General features: G+C 34.0%; 1 protein-coding gene across 6 annotated transcripts in view; it reads left to right on the top strand.

Moving 5' to 3' along the window:
• The first annotated feature begins 10167 nt into the window (after positions 1-10167).
• Positions 10168-17457, top strand: part of LOC143075318 (P2X purinoceptor 4-like) — a 39583-nt gene continuing 32293 nt past the window's right edge. For all 6 annotated transcript variants that reach the window (XM_076250701.1, XM_076250699.1, XM_076250697.1 and 3 more), the window contains exon 1: positions 10168-10335. In XM_076250701.1, the coding sequence (XP_076106816.1) occupies positions 10202-10335 (134 nt within the window). In that variant the 5' untranslated portion in view covers positions 10168-10201. The remainder of the gene's footprint in view (positions 10336-17457) is intronic.

The raw sequence follows: 17457 nt of genomic DNA, 5'->3' as shown, positions 1-17457 counted from the left end.
AAATTCATTTGTCAGCATGAATATATAGATAATCAATTCAGATAAAACAAAATATGATTATTGCTCCAGCATTATCGCTATATGCAAATAAATATGATAGTTACAATACCTTTAGTCTTACTGCGAAATGCACAATGCATTACAAAACATGTAGAACGAGCTGGATACTCAATGCAAACACTGAAATTGGGTCTGTCTATTTGTCTTCAAAATTTTAATACCTTCTATAACAACTATCAATTTTCTCATTCTGAAGTCGAAGCATAAATTTCCCTACTAGCATCCACAATGACGGCAACACTAGTATACCGCTGTTCAAAAGTCATAGATCGATTGAGAGAAAACATATCCGGGTGACAAACGAAAACCGAGTGAAACTCATCAACTAGAAGAGGAAAACAACGGAACAATATAAACACCGAAGTGCAACAAAAAAACAAACCCCAATGCAACATACATAGAAACGAGCTATAAGATAACAAGTGTCAAATTCCAGACTTGACTTTTTAAGACAAATGGTGGGTTGAACCTGGTTTTGTGGCTAGCCAAACCTCGCGCTTAAAGACAATGTTAAAAATAACGCTAAATTACCACAATTTAATGTAAGAATAATGTCTTCTACCGTATATCAATTGCAAATATAATGCAAGCGAGTAGATAAAACCCAAGTTACAGTTTTCTGAAATGTTACCACACTTACAATTGTTATGATATTGTAATCATTATGTTTATTTATGTTGGCCTAATTTGTGTTGTATGGCCTGATAGTTGTTTACCAAATAATCTTATAACTGTGCAGTTTAGGAATCACTGGAACAATCACAGAATGATTGGAACTTTCTAGAATGATCCTTATAAAAGATGCGTAATTTAAACTTCTACGTTATTCCAGAAACTTCCGTTGTAACTTTCCAGGATTTTCCACAATGTTCCATTATAGAGTGTTCTAGAATTTTCCATGACAACACTATATATACAGACACTAAAGTTAAACTCTCATAATTAAACTTGGACATAGACATTGATAGACATTAGTATTCACAGCATTTGGATTGACACTTTTATTCTACAAACAACATCATACTGGATTGTGACATTAGTAGTGAACGTAATATTCAAATTGGATTCCGAAAGATTTCCGGATACAGATAAAGATAACTGATTGGACTCATATTTTGACAGTTAAGTTAACAGTAATATTTGTGTAATACCTTTTGTAAACTTTTGTATATTAAATATTGTTAAATTTTATTATTGATTTGTGTCTTTTGTTGGCTACAATTTAAAGGCGATTTCTGGCCGTAACAGAAATTGGGGGCTCGTCCGGGATCTTAAAAATATTTTATTCAAAATTTGTTTAGTATTTGTATTATAACTAGCCAACAAAATTCTACAAAATGGCATTTGATGCTGGTAAATTTTTGAAAACGCCAGACCTGGAGAGTTTTGATAATTTAAAGAAAGACGAATTAGTGTTGCTTGCTAAACATCTGCAGTTAAATTTTAAAGTATCTATGAGAAAACAAATTATAAAAAATTTGGTTATAGACAAATTAGTTGACGCAGAAATTTTAGGTGAAGAGGCTCTTGAACTTAAGGTCGAAAATGTAGATGCCTTTAAATTAAAACAGATTGAATTAGAACATGAATTTAAATTAAAACAAGCAGAACTGGAAATGAAGGAAAGGTTAGAAATGGAAAAGAAAGAAAAAGAAGATGAATTTAAATTAAAAGAACTGGAAATGAAGGAGAGGGAGAAAATAAAAGAACTTGAAATGAGAGAAAGGCTAGAGATGGAAAAACTGAAAATTGAAATAATTAAAGAAGAAAGCAACTCTAAAGTCCTATCAAAATCAGATTATTTTGATGCAGCAAAAAATATACGTTTGGTTCCCAGATTTTGTGAAAAAACAGTTGATAAATATTTTCCACAGTTTGAGAAAATTGCTCGTAATTTGAATTGGCCAAAGCCGTATTGGACTACAATGCTACAAAGTGTTTTCGAGGGTAAAGCCGCTGAAATATACTCTGCACTTCCATCAGAAAAAAGTTCCGATTATGACACGGTGAAACAGGAAGTTTTGAAAGCTTATGAGCTAGTACCAGAAGCATATAGACAGAAATTTAGATCTTATAAAAAGTTTGATTCACAAACCTATGTGGAATTTGCTCGGGAAAAAGAAGATCTATTTGATAAATGGCTTACTTCAAAGAAAACAGATAACAATTTTGATAACCTAAGACAATTGATGTTATTAGAAGAGTTCAAACAATGTGTTCATTTAGACTTAAAAACACATTTAGACGACAAAACTGTTGGGACAATACATGATGCAGCTGTAATTTCAGATAATTATACTCTTTCACATAAAAGAAGTTTCAAGGGTCAAAATGTTAATACTTCCAGTGGAAATTACAAAAATCAAAGCACTGAGCATACTGATAGTAAGCCTGTTCCACAGAATAAGAGTCAGTCCAGTTATAATATGTCTAGTCCAAAATTTGATACTTTTGAGAAGAAGTCACTGACTTGTGCTTATTGTAAGAAGATTGGTCACCTGATGGCTGATTGTTTTAGACTCCAGAAGAAGAATGAACGAGATAATAAGCCGAAGTCCAGTGCGTGTACGACACCTTATATTACCAGTACGTTGGAATGTCCTGCGAGTCAGGCTTTTAAGTCCAGTTTTTGTGATTACATGGAGGAATATAAACCCTTTATGTCTGATGGGTTTATTTCTATTGTTGATGATACCACTCTTCAGCCTATTAAGATTTTACGGGACACGGGAGCTTCTCAGTCATTATTGTTAGAAGGTGTGTTGCCTTTGTCCGAGAAGACTTCTGTTGGTGCCTCCGTTTTGTTACAAGGTGTAGAGTTAGGTTGTATAGATGTTCCTCTCCATCGAATTTATCTGAAATCAGATTTGATAACTGGACCAGTTGTTGTGGGTGTTCGTCCTAATCTCCCTGTTGAGGGTGTTACATTATTGCTAGGAAATGATCTAGCTAGGAACAAAGTGGTTGCTGAACCAATTGTTACCAGTGAACCGGTGGTGGATTTTAAATCACCTGAAGATGATGCTGAATTGTATCCAGCTTGTGTTGTTACTAGGGCGATGGCTAGAAAACAACAAAATGAGATTTTGCAAGAAGACAAGTTTGATTACATGGACCTTTCTGACACTTTTATAGCTGACATTGAAGGTCCTGGTAGCTCAGAAAAGGCCATTACAAAACCACCTAGTGTTAACAAGAATGTTATTATGCCATGGCCAGACGTTACCAGCCATTCATTAGACCGAAAGAATTTATTTGAAGAACAACATAAAGACCCTGAGGTTCTTCAGCTCAGCCAGAGAGCTCAACCACAGGAGGAAGCAGACAAAGTGGCCGAATGCTATTACCATCAGGACGGCATTTTAATGAGGAAGTGGAGGCCTCCTGATGCTACCCCAGAGGAGGAATGGAGAGTGGTGTACCAAGTGGTGGTGCCTAAAGTTTATAGGCAAGAAATTATTGGTCTTGCCCATGACACCCCCTTGGCTGGACACTTAGGTATAAGGAAGACTTGCCTAAAAATATTGCAACATTTCTACTGGCCCAGACTTAGAAACGATGTTGCAGAATACTGCCAATCATGCCATATATGCCAGGTTGTTGGTAAGCCTAACCAGAAAATACCACCAGCACCTCTTCTGCCTATTCCAGCCTTTGACGAACCTTTCAGCAGAGTTCTGATTGACTGCGTTGGACCTTTACCAAAGACCAAGACTGGAAATGCGTATTTATTGACGATCATGTGTACATCTACCCGCTTTCCTGAAGCTATTCCGCTCAGAAATATCAAGACACCTACTATCGTCAAAGCTTTGATCAAATTTTTCACATTAGTAGGACTTCCTAAGTCTATACAGTCCGACCAGGGATCAAATTTCATGTCGGGTTTATTTCAGCAAGTCGTATACCAGTTAAGGATTGCTCAGTACAGATCAAGTGCTTATCATCCAGAATCTCAAGGTGCCTTAGAACGTTTTCATCAAACATTGAAGAACATGATTAGAACGTTTTGTCTTCAATTTGACAGAGACTGGGATGATGGAGTTCACTTTCTACTTTTTGCGGTTCGAGAGGCTGTTCAAGAATCCCTTGGATTTAGTCCCTTTGAGTTGGTATTTGGTCATACTGTAAGGGGACTGTTAAAACTGATTAAGGAAAAGTGGCTTACTGAACATACTGACTTGAATCTTTTAGACTATGTATCTAGATTTAAAGAAAAATTGTTTACTGCTTGTCAAATTGCTCAGAAAAACTTAAAAAATGTACAGAACAAGATGAAAATATGGTATGATAAAGATGCCAGGGACAGAATTTTTGAGCCTGGTGATAAGGTACTTGTATTTCTGCCAGTCCCTGGACATCCTTTACAGGCTAAGTATTGTGGTCCTTATACAATAGAGAGTAAAATTAATGATTTGAATTATATTGTAAAAACTCCAGGTCGGCGCAAACAAAATAGAGTGTGTCATATTAATATGTTAAAACCATATTTTGAGCGTACTAATGTTCTATGTGATAGTAAACCAGTTGCCACTTTAGGCATGGTTAAATTTGAGAACAATCATGACAAACCAGATGTAATTGAACCACCTTTTAGTTCTAAAACTTTGGAAGAGACAGTTAGATTGAAAAATTCAGAAATTTTGTCAAATTTAGACTCAAAACTTGCACATCTGTCTTTTGATCATAGAGAAGAAATAAAAACTTTGGTATTTTCTTTTAAAAATCTTTTTCCAGATGTGCCAAACAAAACCACTGCTGTTTGTCATGATGTTGATGTAGGAGATGCTTCTCCAATTAAGCAACATCCTTACAGGCTCAATCCACTCAAACTTGAAGTTATGAGAAAAGAAATTAAATATATGCTTGACAATGATATTATTGAGCCGAGTAACAGTGAATGGAGCTCTCCTTGTCTCCTTGTGCCAAAACCAGATAAAACTTTTCGTTTCGTGACTGATTTCAGAAAAGTAAATTCAGTCTCAAAATCTGATTCCTATCCGATTCCAAGGATAGACGATTGTATTGACAATATTGGTCAAGCAAAATTTGTGAGCAAATTTGATTTATTGAAAGGTTATTGGCAAGTTCCATTGACACAGAGAGCTCGTGAAATATCAGCTTTTGTTACACCAGATGGCTTATTTCAATATACTGTAATGCCATTTGGCATGAAAAGTGCTCCAGCTACATTTCAAAGAATGATCAATAATGTTATAAAAGATTTAGACTGTTGTTATGCTTATATTGATGATCTTATTGTATGTAGTGATAGCTGGGAACAGCATTTAACACATTTGTATGATACTTTTGATAGATTGTCACATTCAAATTTGACTGTTAATCTTGGTAAAAGTGAATTTTGTCAGGCCACTGTTGATTATTTAGGGCATACAGTTGGCCAAGGTCAAGTAAAACCTATTATGGCTAAAGTGGAAGCTATTTCCAAATTTCCACCTCCTACAAATAGAAAACAACTTATGAGATATTTAGGCATGATAGGATTTTACAGGAAATTCTGTTCAAATTTTGCTACTGTTGTTCAACCATTGACTCATCTTTTACGAAAAGATTCTAAATTTATCTGGAGTGAAAATTGTCAAAAAGCTTTTGAAAATAGCAAATCACTTTTAATTAATAGTCCAGTTCTGATTACTCCAGACTTTGAAAAACAATTTAAACTTGCCGTTGATGCAAGCGATGTAGGAATTGGAGCTGTTTTATATCAAGAGACAGATGATAATGTTGAAAAACCTATATCATATTTTTCTAAGAAATTAGATAAACATCAGAAAAATTATTCAACTATTGAAAAAGAGTGTTTTGCAATGTTGTCAGCACTTCAACATTTTGATGTATATTTGAATCCCACTGTTTATCCTATTCTTGTTTATACTGATCATAATCCTCTCACCTTCATGCATAAAATGAGAAACAAGAATCAGAGGTTGACTAGGTGGAGTTTATTGTTACAGGAATATGATGTAATTGTAAAACATATTAAGGGTAAAGATAATGTAATAGCTGATGCTTTATCTAGAGCTTATTAAATCACTTTGTATATATTATGTATTTTTGTTCATATTATTCATGATAAGTTTTTGTTACACTAAAACTTCTTTTAAGGGGGGAGGTGTTATGATATTGTAATTATTATGTTTATTTATGTTGGCCTAATTTGTGTTGTATGGCCTGATAGTTGTTTACCAAATAATCTTATAACTGTGCAGTTTAGGAATCACTGGAACAATCACAGAATGATTGGAACTTTCTAGAATGATCCTTATAAAAGATGCGTAATTTAAACTTCTACGTTATTCCAGAAACTTCCGTTGTAACTTTCCAGGATTTTCCACAATGTTCCATTATAGAGTGTTCTAGAATTTTCCATGACAACACTATATATACAGACACTAAAGTTAAACTCTCATAATTAAACTTGGACATAGACATTGATAGACATTAGTATTCACAGCATTTGGATTGACACTTTTATTCTACAAACAACATCATACTGGATTGTGACATTAGTAGTGAACGTAATATTCAAATTGGATTCCGAAAGATTTCCGGATACAGATAAAGATAACTGATTGGACTCATATTTTGACAGTTAAGTTAACAGTAATATTTGTGTAATACCTTTTGTAAACTTTTGTATATTAAATATTGTTAAATTTTATTATTGATTTGTGTCTTTTGTTGGCTACAATTTAAAGGCGATTTCTGGCCGTAACACAATTTCCAGTTTGAGTACTTTGTACTATCACTCGTTAACGAGAATTTAGTGAAGATCAACTGACTTATGAACTGTAAGATTGATTATGCGTGGGAGTATTATTATGTTAATTTGTCAGCATATGGAAAGACTTATATTCTTTAGGAACATCCTGTCATACTAAGTTTAAGCGTAAATGTATTATCATTAACCAACCTTTTATTTCTTATTTTCGTTTTGATTTGTAGTACGTATGAACTATTAAATGAGTACATTTCAATTATCAATCGTAATATACGGATATAGTGATAAGCATATTCTATTAACAGATTTTTACGAAACTTTGACAAGGATTTAAACCTAATTGAAAACTTTCCATAAGTCCTTTTTCTGTGAAAGAGTTCGATATCAGTAATAGTTATCCCATGAGGACGCGGTGTGTCAGTGTAAGATCATCCCGATGGCCAATAGCCAGCGGATGATTTTACACTGACACACCAAATCCGAATGGGATAACTACTTTACAACCCATCTGTTCTAGATTTGATAAAAAAAAAAAAAAACATTTACGGTTTATAATTTTTTTTATTTTAAAACGTCACACGATCATTAAAATATACTTTATATATATATATATTTATATTACTACATTGTACTACATTGTATGTACCCTGTATTTTTCGAAGTAAATTTAGACTGTCAAATACCTTGTCATATGGAGCATTTATAAAATATTCTATATGTAAAGATGAAATTATGCCTGGACAACAAACCTATTTTCCGTTAGTTTGCTACCTCATTGACTTTCACTACACATGTCCTATTTAACCTTTTTGCAGAAAAATATAGAGTTGGGTACATGGTAAGTCTGTGTTGCATCCATTTTGGATTGAAATCAAAGGATACTGTTTCAAATTGGGCTTTACTGAATGTGTCGTTACCTTTACACATCATGGAAAAGGATCGATTTCAAAAATAGAATTGTCCAAAAGAGGGCACTTTTATTAAATCTTTTAATTGTTATTCTTGGGGTTTTTTTTAATTTTATATAGAAATAAGAAGATGTGGTATGGCCCCCAATGAGACAACTCTCAATACAAGTCTTCTATTGTAAGGTTAGTTTTCGCTTCTTCGTGCGTTTCACTATTTTTAAGTTAATTCAAATTTAGTTCACTACTTCAAAGAAGTTAAGCATCTGTTTGAATTTTATGAGTTAATAGAGTGTTTGTGATTGTATTTTGTTTTTAAATATATTTCATTATAAGCATTATAACTATTTTTTAACTTCAATATTGTTTTCTACCTCTCTATGATAATATACCTATCAGTTGCTGACATATGATGAATGAAGTGGCCAGCAGCAAAATATGAGTATTATAAGGTATTTCCACCTTTCCGTGAAAAGACCAATTGTTTTTGTTCTGATTATTATTTATTTTTCTACCGCCTAAATTTTGTTCTTGCGGGGTATTGTTATTTCACAAGATGTTGCTTAGATATTATGCATATGATATCGAACCGTGTATACGCTTTTAATAATGACACCATTGATCCGAAGACTTTACGTTTTAAGAATTATCTCTCCAATCACTGTTTTTCTTGTGTCCACTACTCCTTCGCAACCGTAAAAGATTACGACAAATTTAGTTTACCAAATTGATCGTTACTTTTTCGGGAATAGGGTGGCCATTTGGACCGGAGCTATCTGGAGACTCCATATGAGAGTTATCCCCCTGATGCATTTGATATAAGTGATATGCAATTCTAGCTGGTAAACCATAAGCAACATCTTGTCTTTTAATTTTAGGTCATTGGTCCAAAAATATGAGAATTAAGTCAAGGTCCAAGGTGAAGGTCATGTTCTAAATTTTGATTTTTGCTCATTTTCACTTATTTTCAAAAACCGTGTAAAAGTCTATAAACAGTTACTAGAAATTATAATTGATACTTCACAATGCATTTTTTCATGCTCTGTGAAATAAATTTGTGAGACTCATATCTTAAAATGTTGTTTCAAATTTTCCTTTGAAATAAAAAAGTTGGATTTGCATTTTCAAGCAATGCATATGATGCATTTTTATCATGTCAAATTTCATTCTTATATAATAGTGTGTTTCTCTACTTTGAATACTTCGATGTAAATAATGCATTTTGCCAACTAGTATTATCTAAATGCTAGTCTAGACTCAAATGAACGCATCCTATCTAATTGTGGATGCTATATTATCAGTTATTTTCAGTTTGATAACATTATTTCATTGTTCTTGCTGAGTGTTGTGTAAAGATTTCACTGAGATGTTTGTGATCAAGTAGTCACATCCATCCATGCAGATGTTTTAATTTTTCAGTGTTGCTCATAAAATCAAACCATCATGGTTGTCCCTTAATTGCTATGCACATTCCATCAGCATCTTTATATTAATTAAGTGTATTCTGGATGATGTCTTTGATAAAGGGACTACCATTTTATTTTCCAGGAATGATGAGAGGTGAAAATATATATCACTCGTTTGTGATGGTTGCTTAGAGTGTTTTCACCAAAAAATATGTCGGACTCACAGGTACTAGTCTTAGAATTTTTTTCCCTATATTCATTTATATAACACAAGGTACTTAACTCGCGATTTAGAAAGTGTTATACTAAGGTTTATGTAGGAACATTTTTTCTGAGACAAGTGGCTGTGAAACAACATAGGCATTTGTAAAAACTGACATTTTAAATAAACAATTTAAATTGTATCAGTGTATGCAATATTGCAAAATTCAAAAAAATAACGCATTAACTAACCGTAGACTCAATTATTATTTTTACACTCGTAATTAATCGGTTCCTTACCCAACACTGCATTCCGGCAATTAGTCTCCAATGTAACAATAATTAGTTTATACTAATTGTTACATTTCAATAATTAGTTTATACTAATTGTTACATTTCCATCACGGTAACCATAGCCAGTGCCTAATAAAAATATCATTTCAAATTAAAAAAAAATAAAGAAATACTGATAGCAGAGACATATATAATGACATATTGTATTAATGATCATTAATGTATGTCTCTGCAGATATGGTACTATACAAGAGGGTCTGGATGGGGGATCTGTTATTCTGTAAACATTTAATTTTCACCCCTTTTTTCTCTAATCTTCAAAAAATTAACAGCTTTTTTTCACTAATCTTCAAAAAATTAGACAACGCATTTCTCTATAAATCTTCATTTTTTATCCGTTATTCTCTAATCTTCATTTTTTTAGGGCATTATTTTTTTAATCATTTAACCCACATCCAAACACTCATACAATTGACACAGTCGGTTTTTTTAAAATAAACTTTTCCCGCCAAATTTTGGTTGAAGAATCAAAAGAAGCTCCGAATGAAAAGTCATGTGAATTCGGATTTCGCTGGAAACTGAAAGTAGGAAATATGGGCAGTATTTGTAATAAGGCTGTTGGTGTATTTTTCGAATATGACACGCCGAGAATAGTTCATATTCGTAGTAAAAAAGTCGGCGTGATTAATCGTTTGCTTCAGTTAATAATTATTGGATATGTTATTGGGTAAGAACCGTACAAAAGTCAAAAGTTAAAATTTCCAACACACCAATCCTTAAACAGCAAAAGACATGTGATGTATTCAAGTAAATTATATATCTTGGACTAATACATAAAATATTCTATTTCTGGTCGATTTTGATTATATATCAGAAGATGTAAAACAGTGCACAGTCTATACCAGGTGTTGTAACTGTAACATGAGGGTCGGGTGGCTATTGGTCACCGTTCCCTCTTGTCGATTAATGGTTCGTTCCGCTGTGACTGAGCTCTGGCAAATGAGACCAAATACAGATGATGTTCAGATACTTTATTAAAATGTTCCACATAATACATGTAATATACATTTGAACAGTGAAACTAAAACATAAATTTAGTTAAGTAAAGCAAAATTTGTTGGTCGGATTAATAATAAACCCATGAAGTAATAAATGTAAGGCGGATTAATGATAAATCCTGGTGGTCTATTTGAGACCCAGTACAAAATATTTCTTTAATAAGTCTATACTTTTCACAGGTCCATTTAAGAAGGTATAATTCCTCCATGAGAATGACAAAATCTTCTCTTAAATATCCAGTAAGGTAGATGAAGCGTCTACCAAATCATTACCATATAATTTATCTAAATATACACTCTGTTATTCCTTTCTCTGACAGTGAAATAGTTCATTTTGCGTCATTCCGTATTAAGCAAAGGGAGATTATTCCACAGCATCTCCATAACAGTATACATTCCTCCCTTCTTAAAAAACTTGAAATACAGCTAAGCTTTATTTCTAGTTAAACTTTCGAAACAATCTCACACTGTCTATCATCACATCGCTTTATACACATTTAACAGTGTCTGTAGCGTGATGAACTTCTTTCACTTGTATGTAAATGATGTAGGAGACGTTTGATCCCCATGACAAGTAAGCTGTGCATACGTTATGTTTAGCAAGTACACTTGCTGAAAGTAGAAAGTAAACATGAGAAAACTATACTTAACATGCTTAAAAGTCAATTCGAACAAAACATGTAGATATACACATAATGTTCATACTGCTAAATTGCTGTACAGTGTTTGAAAATATTCACACAGCTAACCTAGGTACCGGTACTATTTTTCCCCAAGTCCTATTAACGGTATAACCAATTAACTATGTAAACACTTCACCAACATGAAAGACATATTATTAACATATACACCAGAAAATAGACACATCAATGTGTCATTCATAGATATACAATCCATTAGTCACCTTGACTTCTGAATGTAAATCTCACCAGAAACAGCTATACTAGATACCCCTACTCACATTTTCGGAAGTACTAGTCTAACCTAACCACTCTGGTCCTAAAATAACTCTCAACCCTTGTGAGAAAAAACACATCCATTGCAAAGTTATATCTCGCTACTATATGCTATATACTTAAAAATAATTACATGTATTGAGAATGTAAATGTAAAACTATCCATGCAGTTGCTTAATCTACAAGTGTCTACAAAATGTAATGTATGCAATCATTGAACTCTCAAATAAAATTCTCCTCTGCCTCTAATACTAACAGTTGTATACTGCTTATTACTCACTTCTATATATTTATTATATCTTATACAACATTTTTATGCCCCACCTACGATAGTAGCAGTCTTCATGCGGAGTGGCAGCCCAGGCAGCCCAGGCTGGTAAAAATGCTGTCGGGCCTGTAAAAATCAGACCTACAGGCCAACAGAATCTAACTAAAAATTTTCAAAAAATGAGCTGCGGGCCCGTAGATTTACCAGTTCAGCGTGAAGACTGTAGTAGAGGGGCATTATGTTTTCTGGTCTGTGGCTCCGTTCGTCCGTCCGTCTGTGGTTCCGTTCGTCTGTCCAGGTTAAAGTTTTTGGTCGAGGTAGTTTTTGATGAAGCTGAAGTCCAATCAACTTGAAACTTAGTACACTTGTTGCTTATGAGATGATCTTTCTAATTTTTAAGCCAAATTAGACTTTTGACCCCAATTTCACGGTCCACTGAACATAGAAAATGAAAGTGGGAGTTTCAGGTTAAAGTTTTTGGTCAAGGTAGTTTTTGATGAAGCTGAAGTCCAATCAACTTGAAACTTAGTACACTTGTTGCTTATGAGATGATCTTTCTAATTTTTAAGCCAAATTAGACTTTTGACCCCAATTTCACAGTCCACTGAACATAGAAAATGAAAGTGGGAGTTTCAGGTTAAAGTTTTTGGTCAAGGTAGTTTTTGATGAAGCTGAAGTCCAATCAACTTGAAACTTAGTACACTTGTTGCTTATGATATGATCTTTCTAATTTTAATGCCAAATTAGATAATTACCCAATTTCACGGTCCATGGAACATGGAAAAGGATAGTGCGAGTGGGGCATCCGTGTACTTTGGACACATTCTTGTCTACAAATGTATCTATTCATTTCCTTTTTATATCTTTTTTTTTAAACAAAGTTTTTCCATTTGTTAATAGTGTAATATGTGAACATCAAGTTTTATACATAAAATCAACAGCATATATTTATACAACATGTACAATGGTAACATAAAATTCATGTACTAAGTTTAGTAAAAATTAAAGTATCATATCTGGATCTCACTACCAAGTTTCAACGCAAGTCAGATAACACATTGGCCACCAAAAATGTAACAGGAGGGTCGGGTGGCTATGCGTCACCGTTCCCTCTTGTCGATTAATGGTTCGTTCCGCTGTGACTGAGCTCTGGCAAATGAGACCAAATACAGATGATGTTCAGATACTTTATTAAAATGTTCCACATAATACTTGTAATATACATTTGAACAGTGAAACTAAAACATAAATTTAGTTAAGTAAAGCAAAATTTGTTGGTCGTATTAATAACACACCCATGAAGTAATAAATGTAAGGCGGATTAATGATAAATCCTGGTGGTCTATTTGAGACCCAGTACAAAATATTTCTTTAATAAGTCTATACTTTTCACAGGTCCATTTAAGAATGTATAATTCCTCCATGAGAATGACAAAATCTTCTCTTAGATATCCAATAAGTTAGATGAAACGTCTACCAAATCATTACCATATAATTTATCTAAATATATACACTCTGTTATTCCTTTCTCTGACAGTGAAATAGTTCATTTTGCATCATTCCGTATTAAGCAAAGGGAGATTATTCCACAGCATCTCCGTTACATAACACTGGTACTTGGTTTTTATCTGACCATGGGAAGCAGACACTTGTTGTCAATGAGCTGCTTACTATCCACTCCCATACTTAAAATCAGCGTCAAATAGCTTTTCGCATTAATTAACCATTATTATAAAACACTTTCTAGTCCTTTCCTACGCTCTTATCACCCTGCTCAGTAGTTCTGTAATTCTCTTATCACTGTTTTGGGATGAGAGCAGGCATTATCAGATGTCACAATGTGAGAGGTGAAGTTATCAGTGATGTCACAATGTGAGAGGAGACGTTACCATGCTTGCTTTCGTCAAGCGTTAAATTGTCTTAGAGAGGAGAAAACTACCATAATAGAACAATTTACAGATAATCGGGCGTTTCTTCGAAATACTGGATATCATAAAATATCAGCTGCTCGACACAATGTGAAGCTTTTTTACTTGTTCGCTAAGCTCACTCACCAAAAAGGTGCAGATTGTGGCTTGTGGTTGATATTTTATGATATCAATGTGTAGAAAATCCAATAATCTATATTTACATCAAACATGTCAAATAAATCACACTTATTTTGGTCATTTCATATACAAAATACATCTACTTTAAAGTTATGTTAAACTTGCACATGTTGTATATATATTTACGATTAAAATTGTGTGGTTAATTTATTGAGCAGCTCCAATAGTTTTTCAGTCAGAATAAATGCTACCAAAATCCATAAATCTTGCCATGTCTTATAAAGTCTGTGATTTTATCAATTTTTATAAACCAGACCTTGCCCACTACTAACATGACTAACAAGATTCAGTCTTAACATAGGACTTTTTTAGCTCACCTGGCCTCAAAGGCCAAGTGAGCTTTTCTCATCACTTGGCGTCCGTCGTCTATGTCGTTAACTTTTACAAAAATCTTCTCCTCTGAAACTACTGGGCCAAATTAAACCAAACTTGGCCACAATCATCATTGGGGTATCTAGTTTAAAAAATGTGTCCGGTGACCCGGCAAACCATCCGAGATGGCTGCCATGGCTAAAAATAGAACATAGGGGTAAAATGCAGGTTTTGGCTTATAACTCAAAAACCAAAGCATTTAGAGCAAATCTGACATAGGGTAGAATGTTAAACAGGTGAAGATCTATCTGCTCTGAAATTTTCAGATGAATCGGATAACCCGTTGTTGGGTTGCTGCCCCTGAATTAGTAATTTTAAGGAAATTTTGCTGTTTTTAGCTCACCTGGCCCGAAGGGCCAAGTGAGCTTTTCCCATCACTTTGCGTCCGTCGTCGTCCGTCGTCGTTAACTTTTACAAAAATCTTCTCCTCTGAAACTGCTGGGCCAAATTAAACCAAACTTGGCCACAATCATCATTGGGGTATCTAGTTTAAAAAATGTGTGGCGTGACCCCGCCTACCAACCAAGATGGCCGCCATGGCTAAAAATAGAACATGGGGTAAAATGCAGTTTTTGGCTTATAACTCAAAACCCAAAGCATTTAAAGCAAATCTGACATGGGGTAAAATTGTTTATCAGTTCAAGATCTATCTGCGTTGAAATTTTCAGATGAATCGGATAACCCGTTGTTGGGTTGCTGGCCCTGAATTAGTAATTTTAAGGAAATTTTGCTCTTTTTGGTTATTATCTTGAATATTATTATAGATAGAGATAAACTATAAACAGCAATAATGTTCAGCAAAGAAAGATTTACAAATAAGTCAACATGACTAAAATGGTCAGTTGACCCCTTTAGGAGTTATTGCCCTTTATAGTCAATTTTTAACCATTTTTCGTAAATCTTATTAATCTTTTACAAAAATCTTCTCCTCTGAAACTACTTGGCCAAATTAAACCAAACTTGGCCACAATCATCTTTTGGGTTAGTAGTTTGAAAAATGTGTCCAGTGACCCGGCCATCCAACCAAGATGGCCGCCATGGCTAAAAATAGAACATGGGGTAAAATGCAGTTTTTGGCTTATAACTCAAAACCCAAAGCATTTAAAGCAAATCTGACATGGGGTAAAATTGTTTATCAGTTCAAGATCTATCTGCGTTGAAATTTTCAGATGAATCGGATAACCCGTTGTTGGGTTGCTGGCCCTGAATTAGTAATTTTAAGGAAATTTTGCTCTTTTTGGTTATTATCTTGAATATTATTATAGATAGAGATAAACTATAAACAGCAATAATGTTCAGCAAAGAAAGATTTACAAATAAGTCAACATGACTAAAATGGTCAGTTGACCCCTTTAGGAGTTATTGCCCTTTATAGTCAATTTTTAACCATTTTTCGTAAATCTTATTAATCTTTTACAAAAATCTTCTCCTCTGAAACTACTTGGCCAAATTAAACCAAACTTGGCCACAATCATCTTTTGGGTTAGTAGTTTGAAAAATGTGTCCAGTGACCCGGCCATCCAACCAAGATGGCCGCCATGGCTAAAAATAGAACATGGGGTAAAATGCAGTTTTTGGCTTATAACTCAAAACCCAAAGCATTTAGAGCAAATCTGACATGGGTTAAATTGTTTATCAGGTCAACATTTATCTGCTCTGAAATTTTAAGATGAATCGGACAACCCGTTGTTGGATTGCTGACCCTGAATTGTTAGTTTTAAGGAAATTTTGCTGTTTTTGGTCATTATCTTGAATATTATTATTGATAGAGATAAACTGTAAACAACAATAATGTTCAGCAAAGTAATATTTACAAATAATTCAACATGACCGAAATGGTCAATTGACTCCCTTAGGAGTTATTGTTCTTTATAGTCAATTTTTAACCATTTTCATAAAATTTGTAAATTTTTACTAACATTTTTCACTGAAACTAATGGGCCAAGTTCATTATAGATAGAGATAATTTTAAGCAGCAAGAATGTTCAGTAAAGTAAGATGTACAAACACATCACCATCACCAAAACACAATTTTGTCATGAATCCATCTGCTTCCTTTAATATTCAATTAGACCAAGGTGAGCGACATAGGCTCTTTAGAGCCTCTAGTTTAAATAGAACATTAAGATTTCCTAATCATAAAAAGATTGGCCAATTTCAACAAAACAAGTTCAACTGTTTATCATAGATATAGGAAGATGTGGTATGAGTGCCAATGAGACAACTCTCCATCCAAATAACAATTTATAAAAGTAAACAATTATAGGTCAATGTATTGTAGGTATAAAACCACTAATTCATAGCCCAGGCGCGGATCCAGAGGGGGGTTCCGGGGGTTGGAACCCCCCCTTTTTTTTGGCCAATCAATGCATTTGAATGGGAGCATATAGCTGGAACCCCCCTTTACTCTGGGTTGGGAACCCCCCTTTTTTAAAATTGCTGGATCCGCCCCTGTAGCCCCATTGCTTTCTATGTTAAATTCTGCAATTTCTAGCATTTATGGCTACTTTGTCTTAAGTTCAAATAAAGTGACAGTTATTTCATGTCAAAACTGTACCTTATCATTGCTTATCCTGACCTGTGCTGAAAGAATCAACATACCTTTAATTGCATATTAGAGCGTACTGGTTCCCCGAAGTTTAATAGTACAAAAACAGGAACTTCTGATCTGAACTACAGGCCAAATGTGCCCTCCTATTAAAATTTCATATACTTCTTTATTATTCAGGTAAAACTTTTAACAAGGGTTCTGCAGTGATCCCAAGTGCCCAAGCTTTCAGTTGACAAAATGGTTGATACAAAAACTACCAAAATATTCCCACTACATTGTATTGACAAAGATACAGCTATGCGTAGGAACTAACTTGTTTAAAATATGTACTACTTTCTTGTATGTTCTTTCCGACCGGGCCTGAATTAGTGGTTTTATACCTGTACAGCCTTCAACACAGAGCCTTGGCTCACACTGAACAACAAGCTATAAAAGGCCCCAAAATTACTAGTGTAAAACCATTCAAACGGGAAAACCAACGGTCTAATCTATATAAAAAAAACGAGAAACGAGAAACACTAATAAATTACATAAAC

The sequence above is a fragment of the Mytilus galloprovincialis genome, chromosome 5, assembly GCF_965363235.1.
Source record: "Mytilus galloprovincialis chromosome 5, xbMytGall1.hap1.1, whole genome shotgun sequence".
Classification (NCBI taxonomy): domain Eukaryota; kingdom Metazoa; phylum Mollusca; class Bivalvia; order Mytilida; family Mytilidae; genus Mytilus; species Mytilus galloprovincialis.
The sequence above is the reverse complement of the archived record's forward strand: the minus strand, read 5'-3'. Positions and strand labels throughout refer to the sequence as shown.